The sequence below is a fragment of the Cervus elaphus genome, chromosome 22, assembly GCF_910594005.1.
Source record: "Cervus elaphus chromosome 22, mCerEla1.1, whole genome shotgun sequence".
NCBI classification, from domain to species: Eukaryota; Metazoa; Chordata; class Mammalia; order Artiodactyla; family Cervidae; genus Cervus; species Cervus elaphus.
In genome coordinates, this window is record NC_057836.1 from 7,331,345 (window position 1) to 7,344,655 (window position 13,311).

General features: G+C 47.7%; 1 protein-coding gene across 2 annotated transcripts; it reads left to right on the top strand.

Moving 5' to 3' along the window:
- The first annotated feature begins 2,612 nt into the window (after positions 1 to 2,612).
- Positions 2,613 to 10,836, top strand: SNU13 (small nuclear ribonucleoprotein 13). 2 transcript variants are annotated; one of them, XM_043880630.1, is made up of 3 exons: positions 2,613 to 2,770; positions 8,521 to 8,641; positions 9,624 to 10,836. In XM_043880630.1, the coding sequence occupies exons 1-3, from the start codon at positions 2,768 to 2,770 to the stop codon at positions 9,884 to 9,886; spliced, it is 387 nt and encodes a 128-aa protein (XP_043736565.1). In that variant the 5' UTR covers positions 2,613 to 2,767; the 3' UTR covers positions 9,887 to 10,836. The 2 variants fall into 2 exon arrangements, with proteins under 2 accessions (XP_043736565.1, XP_043736566.1); XM_043880631.1 differs by lacking the exon at positions 2,613 to 2,770 and adding an exon at positions 6,648 to 6,764.
- Positions 10,837 to 13,311: the final 2,475 nt, after the last annotated feature.

Genomic DNA, 13,311 nt, shown 5'->3' on the forward strand with positions numbered 1-13,311 from the left:
CTCTTCCCGGGCATTGTAAACTTTAAAGGCCATTTTTACCAGGTCTCGTATGGGAGTCTGAGGGCTGTCCTCAGCCTTGGCCAGTTTTTTTCGGATGTCGGGGGTGGATTGGGAGATAAAATAATTGGCCAGAGTGACTGCTCCAGCTGGGGACTCTGGAGCCAGTCGGGTATATTGGATAAGGGCCTCTGTCAGCCTATTTAAGAACATAGCGGGGTTTTCGTCAGGGCCCTGGGTGATCTCATCCAGCTTGAGGAAGTTGACCACTTTATTAGAAGTGGCTTCCATGCCATCCAGGAGGCACTCTATCATATACCTGACCCTGAGTTCACCTCCCCCAGTCTCCTGATAGTCCCAGTTAGGGTCTGTGTCGGGGACTGCCTGGGCCCCTGGGGGGGTGCTCGGGAGAGGGGTTAGCGCAGTGTCTCTGGTCGGCCTGGGCCCTAGCGGCCGTCCAGATGGCTTGTCGCTCTTCTGGGGTGGTGGTGGAACCTAAGACCACATAGATATCTTTCCAGGTTAAGGCGTATGAGCGGGTCAGTTGGGTGAACTGCTTGATGTAATGGGTAGGGTTGGATGAGAATGACCCAAGCTTGGCCTCGATTTGAGACAGGTCTTGGAGGGAGAAGGGGACGTGGACCTGTGCCAAGCCCTCGGCTCCAGCTACTTGTCTCAGAGGGAGTAGGGGGGCCGGGGCACGGGGAAAAGAATCTCGGGATGGCTGTCCCTGGGACCGTGTGTGTGAGCTGACTGGTGATGGGGAGGGTGTTAGGGGAGGTAATGGAGGATAGAGAATGGGAGTAGGAGGGAGGTGTATAGTTTCAGTCGGTTGTGTATCGATTGAGGAAGTGCGGGGAGGTGTTGTTGAGGCAGCTAGGGGAGTGGGAGTGGGGGAGGGAGCTGCTGGAGTCGGTTGTGTATCAACTGAGGAAGTGTGGGGAGGTGTTGTTGAGGCAGCTAGGGGAGTGGGAGTGTGGGAGGGAGCTGCTGGAGCCAGAGGAGCATGGGGGGGGGGGGGCCGACCAGGTCTTCCGGGGGAATAGAGAAGGCAGAGGACTCACGGCCTGGCGATTCTTTGGGAGGGGGGGTCTGGATTTGGGCAGACGTTTAGGAGCCACGGTGGCTCCTAATTTGGGTCGGGGAGCAGGTTGTGCAAAGGGTAGGGCGGGAGCGCAGTGTCCAGAAAGCCTGTACGTAGGGGACCTCGGACCATTTTCCCGTTCTCCCGACAGTAATTATCTAGATCACGGAGGACATCAAAGTCTAGTGTCCCTGTGGGGGGCCAATGGGAATCATTGTCTGGGGGTATTGAGGCCAAGCCTCTGAGCACAAAAAAGTGAGCCATTTTGGCCGGGCGTAGCCCGTTAACCTCAGATTTTTTAGGTTGGCTAGCAGGCATTCTAGTGGAGTAGACCAACTGGACTCGGGTTTGGAGGCCGCCGACCCCATGGCGACCACGTGGGGCTAGCCTCTATTTGTCCGGGAGTCCCCGGGCGAACAGAGGCAGCCGGATCGGAGGTCGAGAGAGAGAGAGAGAGAGACCAGGGGCTAGCCTCTATTGTCCAGGCGTCCCCGGACAAACAGAGGCAGCCAGATCGGAGGTCTCGAGAGAGACCGGGGGTTACTCAGCCGATTAGGACGTCTCCGGCACGAGCTGAGAACCGGGAGGAGGCACAGCTGCCGGATGAGGGCCCGATAAGTGTGCGCCGGTTATCTGGCCCTAGGAAGTGGTCGCCCAGGGTGGCGGGACCCAAAGCCGGAGGGACTTACCCCGTCGTCTGCCGTCCGGGAGGTTGGTCCGTGGCTGAGGCGCGTAGGGCCGCGGCGGCGGAGCTCGAGGGGGCCCGCATGGCGTGAGCCAAATGTAAGAACGCCGCGGCAAGACAAAGAGAGCGCCGCCGGAGTATCAAGAGGCTTTTATTGGGCAATCGCTCCTGGGCAGAGCTCCCAGGCGCGAACAGGGGGAAAGCGGGAGTCTGCAACCTGTGGGAAGGGGGTGGGGGGTGGGGGCGACACCTATATACCCTGGCGGCTGCGGATGTGGCGGGACCTTTCTGTATACGGTTAGGGTCGGGCTCTAAGGTGCTGGTTGGACTTTCTGGTCTCCTGCCAGTTTTTGAATGGCCGGAGTCTTGGCGCCTTTGTGTCCATCAGTCTGCCTGGCAACGGGCCATTGATTGGTGGATGTCTGTCCCTGGGACTTATCCAGGATTTTCCGGCTGGCGCTTTCCCGCCTGCAGTCAGCGTGACCTTTCACCTACTCCACTGAATTCCCTACTCAGTGGATTCCACTTCTGGTGGACTCCACACTTCACCAGAAAATTTAACAAAGATATCTGAATATGAAGGAAAACATTCAGGATTACCAATTACTATCTCCATACCATTCCCTTACTACCAGGTAGAGTAAAAAAAAAATGATATTAAAATCACATAAATGTGCTACAAAATAAACTAGCAATGGAATGACACCACTGAAATTCTTTGTTTTGGTGTGTTATTTTTTGGATATTGAACGCACGGTTCCTGCCAATAACTGGTAATTGAACAATACTAAAACTACGGCAAAGGCGGTCCCTCCCCCAGAACTGAAGTAGTTCCGCGCTGGTGCCCTTTAAGGGGAGAGCCGCCCTCTTTCTGGCGTCATTTCCGCTTCCGGCCGCGAGCAGCCATTTCTACTTCTTCCCTGCGACTTTTCGCGGCGGAAAGTTATTTTCCGACGTCGCCTGTGCTTCTTGAGGAGGGACGATACCGCTGAACCGCAGCTATGGTGAGTGCGTGCGCCTGGTTGAAAAGCCAGGAAGTGGGAGACTCGGGGTTCTCTTCTCTCATTAGCTTGTCGGCTTAGAACATGACGCGGTCTCGCCGGCCCGGCGAGGCGTTGGAGCTCGGACGGCCGAATAGCGCCAAGCACTGTCTTTTCTCCCGGCCCGAGGTTAGAGCGCTAGAGATGAGTCCCGGATTCTGTGATGGAGCGTCTATCAGCAGTTAGTGCTCCTGGCCGAAGGCCTCCGGTGAGCGGAGAGGGCATAGCCCGGCCTGGGAGAAAGAGACCAACCCACGTGGGACAGAGTAGAAAGTCGGATGAGAAAATTTGATTTTATTGGCTTTATATTTCTTTTGGAGGGGTCGCTAGAGGGTGATGTGGAACCCTGGGTTTGAATCAACCTCCCCAGCTCCCCTTTCCCATTGCTGGGGTTCAGGAGAAGGATATCTGCATGAGTCTGCGCCTAGTGCTTGTCGCAAGTTACATGTGCCGGGGATTAAAGGGGCCTTTGGCGTTTGGAGGGAACCCCAGCCTGGAATGCAGTAACGAATCCTCCTGCGAGGCGGTAACCTCAGAAATCAAAAGTTCTGGTAGCACCACGTGCGGGGCTCCTCTAAAACTCTTGATGGTCTCTAACTTTTTAATCAGATCGTGTGACTTGGTACCTAGTTTTCGTCGGCACTTAGTAAGGAGGGAAGAGTTTGCAAAAACACTTCGACTTTCATAATGAGGTTTAATCCTTTTAACGGTTCTTGGATCCCAATGGATATCTTCCCTGCTGCCCCACCCCTATTTTGAGCTTGGTATGTTGCTGAGTCTAGAACTTGAACCTTCTAAACTAGTGCTCATCTTTCGGAGTTCCTTGAAAAGTTTTGGAATCAGGTGGTCTCAGTTTAATAATGCATTTAATTGCCTTTACGCCTGGTATGGAGAGAGTGAGCATGCACTATTTGTTGTCAAATCAAAAGTTGCAGGTTTTGGCTGTTTGGTGTATGAGGAGAACAAAGACATAAAGCTACGGGTTAAAGTTGTCTAATAGTAAGATTTCATTTATTCAGTCATTTAATTAATCCTTGGAAAAATTAAAAGGTGAATAAATACACCCTTAAGCAACTTTCAGTTGCTGTTTATAAGGTCCGTGGTTTGGTTTTAAAATTGAGTGGAACTTTTGTTGTCATTGTTGTTGACTTTTATTAAACCAATAAAGTGACTCCTCTTTGATCATAGTTGAGTTCAGTTCAGTGGCATCCAGCTCTTTGCTACCCCATGGACTTGCAACAGGTCAGGCTTCCCTGTCCATCACCAACTTCCAGAGCTTGCTCAAACTCTTATCCATCCAGTTGGTGATGCCATCCAACCATCTCACCCTCTCTCGTCCCCTTCTCCTCCTGCCTTCAATCTTTCCCAGCACCAGGGTCTTTTCCAGTGAGTCAGTTCTTCGCATCAGGTGGCCAAAGTATTGGAGCTTCAGCATTGGTCCTTCCAGTGAATATTCAGGACCGATTTCCTTTAGGATTGACTGGTTTGATCTCCTTGCAGTCCAAGGGACTCTCAAGAGCCTTCTCCAACACCATGGTTCAAAAGCATCGATTCCTCCGGGCTCAACTTTCTTTATGGTCCAACTCTCACATCCATACATGACTACTGCAGAAACCATAGCTTTAACTAGACAGACCTTTGTTGGCAAAGTAATGTCTCTGCTTTTTAATATGCTGTCTAGGTTGGTCATAGCTTTTCAGAATCTGCCTGCAATGCGGGAGACCTGGCTTTGATCCCTGGGTTGGGAAGATTCCCTGGAGAGGGGAAAGACTACCCACTCCAGTATTCTGACCTAGAGAATTCCATGGACTGTATGGGATCACAAAGAGTTGAACACAACTGAGTGACTTTCACTTCACTTTCTTCCAAGGAGCAAGCGTCTTTTACTTTCATGGCTGCAGTCACCATCTGCAGCGATTTTGGAGCCCAAGAAAATAAAGTCTGTCACTGTTGCCACTGTTTCCCCATTTGTTTGCCATGAAGTGATGGGACCGGATGATCATAGTGGATCTCCTGAAGTCTCCCCCTTTTATGCTTTTGATTTTATTAAGAGATGAGAATCCTAGTTCCCAGAGATGGGTGATCGGAAGCTACAGTAAAAATATCTGGCATTTTAAAAGAACTCATGGGTCAAGTTGAAAATAATAAGGGAAATTTGAAAACAGAACGGAACAATAATGGAAATACCAAATATCAGCATATGTACAGAACAACTAAAGTATTGGAACCTAAGATGGGGGGGAGCACTAAAAAGCTAGGAAAAGATCAAAAGGACAAAATAACGTGAAAGAAAAGCAGAAATTACTGAAATAGAAAATATATCTTGTAGGGTGGACAAAATCAGAAGAGTATTTGAAAAGTCCCCTCTGATGAGATTAATCAAGAAAATAAGCAAAAAGTTATAAGTAAGGAATAACAAACTTGAAGGAGACATAATCTGCAGACTTTTAAAAAGAAAGGATATTATGAGCAATGTGATATCTATAAATATAGAAACTTAGAGGAACAAATACCTGAAAAAAAATAGAATCAAAATGAATTAAAGTAGGAGGGCTGAATAATAGTAAAAAAAACAAAGTTAATATTGTATTGTATGTTAATTATAACTCAGTAAGAAAAACTAAAGTTTTTTCTTTTTTTAACTAAAGTTTTTTAACATGGAAAAACTTTGTTAGTTGCTGAGTCCTGTCTGACTCTTTGCAACTCCATGGACTGTGGTCCACCAGCCTCCTCTGTCCATGGAATTCTCCAGGCAAGAATACTAGAGTGGGTAGAGATCCCATTCTCCAAGTGATCTTGCTGACCCAGAGATTGAACCCTGGCCTCCTGCATTGTGGCATCTGAGCCACTACACCTACTTTAAAAAATAGCTTTATTGAGATAATTTCATACCATAAAGTTCCTCTCTTTAAAGTAAGTCAGTGGTGATCATTTTGTAATGTATAAAAATATCAAATAACAGTATTGTGTGCCTGGAACTAACATAATAATATAGGTCAATTATGCATCAATTTTAAAAACAAGAGTGTAGTAGAAAAAAAAGTAAGTGTATAACTCAGTGGGTGTTCTTATATTTACAACCTTGTGCAACCAACACTAGAAAAACTTTAAAGGAGAAAAGTCTTAACTCATCCATCTTGTACAAAAAATACAGAATTCAGCGCCAATTCGTTTATAAAAGAAGTTCTTAAAATATTAAGGAATAGAGTGAATTTTCTTAAGATGAAATATCTGAGTAAATCTAAAAGATATTAAGGCTTTTGGAGAAATTATAAAGCTTTATTTAAAAGCACTAAAGAGTTAAGTAAATATATATGCTTAACTGGTTTGACAGATTCTGTATCTTAAAGGTGTTTTATCCTAATTTCCTAATTGGGATTACTTTAAATCTACAAATCAATGCTGTCCCAGCAGGCCTTTTCTTTTTCTTTCCTTTTTTTCTTTTCCCTTGGTAGAATTTGAAAAAGCTGATTCTAGAATGTATGTGCTTGCTCGGTCGCTGTTAGTCGCTTGGCCATGTCAAACTCTTTGTTACCCCATGAAGTATAGCCCACCAGGCTCCTCTGTCCATGGGATTTTTCAGGCAAGAATACTAGAGTGGCTTGCCATTTCCTCCTCCAGGGAATCTTCCTGACCCAGGGGTTGAACCCGCATCTCTTGAGTCTCCTGCATTGCAGGCGGATTATTTACCACTGAGCCACCTGGGTGTATGAAGAAGAGCAAATAATTAGGGATCTTTCCCACTTCGTGAAACATCTCGAACTTCCCCTAATTTCTCCTCACCCTGGTCCCGTGACAGATTGACCCAGTGGGTTGTGTTAGTGTGTGGGACCAGCTTCCGGGTGTGGGGGGTGTCGACGTCACTTCCGCTGACTTCACTTCCAGTTCCTCTGGGAGGGGGGTCGCTTCGAAGCTCTTGGGGGATCAGGCAGGAGACGATCAAGGCGGACTCAATATGGTGAGTATATCCACTGGGCCGTTGCCCATGGGTCACCACCTCGAACCGCGGTGCCGCGTGCCGCAAGCTGCGTGCCGCGGTCCAGCTTCCAAACCCAAGGTTAGACCGCATCACTGCGGGTGAACTGCTTTGTGCTAAAGAATGGTAATGAGGGCTGCACCCAGGTTATGCATGTAATAAAATACATATTTGTAAAAAGAATCAGAGGGAAAGCAAATGAGAAATGAATAAAAATAGTTAAAGTCGAGACGTGAAAATAGGGTAGGAGGAATGGAATAGGCGAGGCACCACCGAGTTTGTTTTCTATGTGTGTTATTTTGCAATGGATCCTGTGGGGTTGCATTTTATCTATAGGTATTAGAGCATGCGTTTGTAAAATGAGAAATTTCAACAACTTCGATGCCATTACAATACCCCCAAATTTAATAATTCGTTAATATCAAATATATAGTATTGTTCTCCCCTGGTTGCCGCTGCTGCTCCTAAGTCGCTTCAGTCGTGTCTGACTTTGTGCGACCCCATGGACTGCAGCCTACAAGGCTCCTCCGTCCATGGCATTTTTCCAGGCAAGAGTACTGGAGTGGGTTGCCCTTGCCTTTTTCGCCTGGTTACCGCAGGCCTCCAAAATAAAGCAACCTTTCCTTTCCTACCAGCACTTATCTCTGGAGAATTGGCTTTCAAGCAGCCAGACCTGAGTTCTGGACCTAGATTTGGTAGCAGTATTAGAATCAAAGGCTGGGACTTCCCTGGTGGTCCGGGCTAAGACTCTGCGCTTCCACTGCAGGGGGCGCAGTTTCCATCCCTGGTCTGGAAACTAGGATCTCCGCATGCCCTGCGGGCAAAAACAGGTGGGATGGAAGGCTTGATCAGCTTTTCTGCTAGCTTTCCTCTTTTCCCCCAAGGCTGCTTGATCATAGATGGTTTGTTCTTTAAGAGAGGCAGTGTGCTTAGTCGCGTCCAACTCTTTTCGACCCAGTGGACTGTAGCCGGCCAGGCTCCCTAGTCTATAAGGATTCTCCAGGCAAGAATACTGGAGTGGGTTGCCATGCCCTTCTTGAGGGGATCTTCCCAACCCACGGATCGAACCCAGGTCTCCTGCATTGCAGGCGGATTCTTTACCTTTGAGCCACCAGGGAAGTCCAGAGAGGCAATGGTCACATGGTAGTTTCTTTTGTGATGTTGGTAGCTATTAAAATCAATACCTGGATCCATTAATTTGTTTGGATTAATTAATTAGCATGGATTGCAGGACGGTTATATTTTTAAGAATTTTTTAAGCAAGCTAAATACAAAGGAACCTTAATTGTGTATCAGATTGCTAGCCACAACGTAAAATATAGTTTGAATAACTTTTGAATATAGTACTCTGGATGGTTTTAATTGGATATATTGTAAGATTAAAAGGAAATTTTGACCTTGGTGGGTTTATAGTTGATGGAGGTCGTATTGGTATAGCAACTCTGAAGCCATTTTATGTAAATTGCAGGGTAGAATAAATGAGAAAATACTTTGTTTTGGAAACTAGGATTCTTACTGAAAACTGAAGATTCACATATAAAGGGAACAGAACTTTGTGCTGGGTTTCTATAAATTATACTTGTCTAGATTTAGTAAATTAAATGTGTATGTTTGGGGGAGGGGAAGTAGGGAAGCTCCCTATTTATTGTCCCTCTCAGTTTTGGGTTGAAGTACTTTGTGACTTGTCTGGAACAACTTCTGGTTCAGTTTGACTCATGCTTTGATTTACCCCCAACAGACCGAGGCTGACGTTAATCCGAAGGCCTACCCTCTTGCAGATGCCCACCTCACCAAGAAACTATTGGATCTCGTTCAGCAGTCATGTAACTACAAGCAGCTTCGAAAAGGAGCCAATGAGGGTAAGGCAACCAGAGGATAGTCCGGGAAGAGGGTTAACAGCACTGTCCCTGTCCAGGGTCTGGACTAGATTTCCAAGGTGGAAAGAGGGCTGAATGCTTTTGATTAGGCCCACCATGGGGACTTAAGAGCAGCAGCGTGTGTGGCCTATGGGCTAGCACTGGGTCACAGAGAATAAGCAGTCAGGAATAAGCATTTGAGGGGGTTTCACTGGTAGCTCAGTGGTAAAGAATCCACTCACCAATGCAGGAGACACAGTTAGAACCCTGATCTGGGGAGATCCCACATGCAGCTGAGCATCTAAGCCTGTGTGCCACGACTGTTGAGCCTGTGCTCCACAAGAAGAGAAAGCGCTGTAGTGAGAAGCCCACACACCACTACTAAGAGTAGCCCCTGCTTGCCACAACTGGAGAAAAGCCCAAGCAGCAAGGAAGACCCAGAATGGCCAGAAATAAAAATATAAGTTAAATAAAATTATAAAACAAGGAATAAGGATTTGAACAATGCTGTGGGGTGTTGAGCTTGCTTGGTGAGTTGCATGTGGTGTGAACTTCCCAAAGTATTGATCATGGCAGACTCGGATGGAAACTCCTGACCCTTGGTCACAGGCTCGGAGAAGTGCTGCACTGCACTGCTTCACGCTGCTGAAGCTTGGGTGAAAGCTGTTCCCATCACCCAGGCAAGAGATAGTGGTGACATGGAGAATGTGGTAGCCGAGGACAGGAAAAGAAGCGCTCTTTTTAGGATTTAGACTGCATTTTGACAGAACTGACGGATTTGATGTAGAGTTTGAGGAAGGCATTGGGGATTTGGTACTTGGCTCCCTATCTCTTCCAAAGGCCAATGTGGGACAGAGAATTGCCTAGACCTGGACATTTTTGCCCATTTTTCTTGCACCTGTTTCTTTTCCTTCGAAGTTGCTTTGTTGTGGCTTCCCTGCCCCAGCGCCCATCACCTGTTGACTTCATGTCCTTCTCTCTGCAGCCACCAAAACCCTCAACAGAGGCATCTCTGAGTTCATCGTGATGGCTGCAGACGCAGAACCCTTGGAGATCATCCTGCACCTCCCGCTGCTGTGTGAGGACAAGAACGTGCCCTACGTGTTCGTGCGCTCCAAGCAGGCTCTGGGCCGGGCCTGTGGGGTCTCCAGGCCTGTCATCGCCTGCTCCGTCACCATCAAAGAGGGCTCACAGCTGAAGCAGCAGATCCAGTCCATCCAGCAGTCCATCGAAAGGCTCCTAGTCTAAAGCAGTGGCCTCGGCCCCCTCCTGCTGACCCCCTCCCCCACCCCGAGTTGTGTATCATATTGTCTGTTAGCATGTCGTGTTTCCAGCTGCCTTCTATTGTTATAAAGTATTTTAATGCTCAGTCTGGTTTTTGCATTTTTGTATTGTTGTCTTGTTTTATAGGTTGTCAGCCCCTCCCCTAATCTCCCCTTCCTCTCTGCCATCTTATCCTCCCTTTTGGAAAGTGAACTAAGGCCCAGAACAGGTGGAAACAGGCTGGATGACACCACTTAAAGGCAGGGAAGAGCTGAGGTAGAGAATTGGTTCCAGCTTTCAGGTGCCTGCTTCCTGCTGTGCAGGGCATGATGGCGTAACTGTCTGCTTGTACCCCTTGTTCCTGGTGTACAGGATCGTTGCACGCGTGTCTGAATCATTGAGGGGTTTCCTTTGCTCTGCAGGGCATTATGTATCATTTGGGGAGGAAGCATGTATTCTGTGAGGTTGTTGGGTGTACCAAACAACCGAAGTGTCCGTTGCTGATGTAACCCTGCTGTTTGCTTTTGGTAATGTTGTATTCCCCCCCAACTCCCACCTTTGCCTCCTGAGGGTGGCAGGGCAGCAGCATACCAAAGAGACATGCTGCCAAATTCCAGAGGTGCCCAGGTGAGTGAGACATGGGCCAGTTGACGTAGGTCTTGAAGGCATGGCAAGAGGTTCTGGAATGAAGGATTCTGGGCCCATCACAGAGGACTGACCGGAAGCTGCAGCAGAGATGATGGAATCCAAGGAAGCATCCTTGCTTTGCTGAAAGGCAATTTCTTCAGTGGACCGTTGTACCAGCTCTGAGAGCTGTTACCTGGGCCTGTCTCCTGCTGTGATGTGGGTCAGATGTGTATTCTCTGTCCCACCAGAAGGACAGTGCTAATGTGTCATTCTTGTGAGCATCCTAATAAAGAATACATACATTCATATTCCAGTTTAAAGAAAGTGTGGTTCTTGGTAGGTGTCCAGCTGATACTTGATTGAAGCATTAGAGTGGTTAATAGTTTCTTGTAGTTTCTCAGTTTTCACCAGGAAGCTGTGCAAAAGCTGTCACTTCCAGATGATTTCTGGCGGTTCAGAATATTCAGACTTAATCATTGAGGTGTTGCTGTCACTCTGGAAGAGGATTTCTCAACTTCAGCACTGTGGATATTTTTGGTTGGATAATCTTTTCCTATAGGAGGCTGGCCTGTATGCTGCAGAATGTTTAGCAGCAAACCTGGCCTTTCCCACTAGAATGTAACCACTCCAGCAGTAGGTTCCTAGGGAAGCTAAAGCCACCCAGGGATACGAGTTCAATCTCTGATCCACTAGGGATCCCACGTTCCACGAGGCAGGTGGCGGTGGTGGTGGTTTAGTCACTAAGTTAGGTCCGACTCTGCGATCCTGTGGACTGTAGCCCGCCAGGCTCCTCTGTCCATGGGATTCTCCAGGCAAGAACGCTGGAGTGGGCTGCCATGCCCTTCACCACGAGGCAGGGGGAGGACTAAACCTGTGCACCACAACTATTGAGCCCGCGTGTTCTAAAGCCCGTGCTCGGCAACAAGAACAGCCACCATAATGAGAAGCCTGTGTACCACAACTAGAGAGGAACCGCCCCCTGCCCCGCATGGCCCTAGAGAAAGCCCGTAAGCAGCAACAAAGACCCAGCGCAGCCAAAAAATAAAAAACAGCAATATGACCATGTCAGAATTGATCTAGTGATGAAGACTGCTGGAAGTGCTGGCAGGGCCTACAGGTGAGAAGGTCCCAGCTGTGTGAGTGCCCAGAGTAAACCCAGGCAGGGCTGGCTTTCCTGTGTGATAGTCAGTTACAATGAAGATTACACATTCAGGGACAGTTTGGGCTCAAACCGGAAAGGCTGGGTAGTTGTCAGCTCCTGGTCCATTATAATAGGTGTGTGTTTTCCCTCTAAAATGGATTTCAGGCTGGAATTTCTGTTTGAAGGCAATGGAGAGGAAGTGGATGACTAAGTTCTCCCAGATTTCATGGTCCTGCTTTGCTTCTACCCTTAAAATAAGACATTAATTAGTAAGACATTAATAAGATATGTCCCCTCGGCATTAGGCCTGGAGGCCAATACACATGTGTCTGCACGTGCAGTTCTCTCCAGCGGTCCCGCCCCCACCTGCCTCTGCTGACTGCCACTCAGGCATCAGATGCACCTCCCCGTTGCTCCCATCCCCGCTCTCGGCACCTGGTTTGCAGCGTGCACGTGCAGACCATTTCTGCTCAGTGGCTGCGCGTGACCACCACCTGCTGGACTGAAGCGTGTTCGCAGTCGAAGAAATTGGGTAAGTTTGTGCCTTTTGAGCACTTTGTCCATTTACAGGTTTCCTTATTTTCATTATTCCACGTTATTATTCTTATTATAAATATGAGTAAACCGAGACTTGAAAATGCCAAGTAAATTGCCTATAGTCATTTGTATGTGTGTGATGGAGCCAAGATGTAAATCTACTAAATCTGACTTGTGAGCTTACAAGAGCCCAACCAAATTATGTTTGGACATGATGGTTTTTCTCTCAGGAGCTCAACAGCAGAGAAGGCAAGTATCATTAATTAATCTACAGAGAAACAGAGATCACACAATTGCTCTTTATCACAGACCTCGGTGGTTATCTTTCTAACATCATTCACATTACCCATGTTTTGTTTGACTCTTGAACTCTTCTCTCCATTTTGTAAACAGAACAGAGGAGGGGGAGCCTAGGGGCCTGCAGGAGTGCATAGAAAAGCCTGGGGCTCACTAGGTTTCCTTCTCACCAGCTTGAAAACAAAGCCCCGGCGAGTGGTGGCACTCAGTCTTACCCTCCTACTTGCGATGACCAGCCCGATTTTGATCTACCTCTGTAGTATCAGTAACCCTCTCTGCTGCTGCTAAGTCGCTTCAGTCTTGTCTGACTCTGTGCGACCCCACAGATGGCAGCCCACCAGGCTCCCTCGTCCCTGGGATTCTCCAGGCAAGAACACTGGAGTGGGTTGCCATTTCCTTCTCCAGTGCATGAAAGTGAAAAGTGAAAGTGAAGTCTCTCAGTCCTGTCCGACTCTTAGTTAGCGACCCCATGGACTGCAGCCTACCAGGCTCCTCTGTCCATGGGATTTTCCAGGCAAGAGTACTGGAGTGGGGTGCCATTGCCTTCTCCAGTAATGCTCTCTAGAACCCAGTTTCCAAGCATGTGTCATTTAACGAGGGTGGTCTTATTTTCCAGCAACAAGAATGAACACTTCCTGTATTACATGATTTTGCATTATCTTGCTGTATCCTCAAAGTCATCTAATTGGATAATTATTTTCCCTCTCCCCAAGACAAGGAAAGAAATCCAAACAAGAATATAACATCTCCTTTCCAAACAAACACAAGCAAAAAGAAGTTAAAAAAATCCATAAAACTCAGAGCAAAG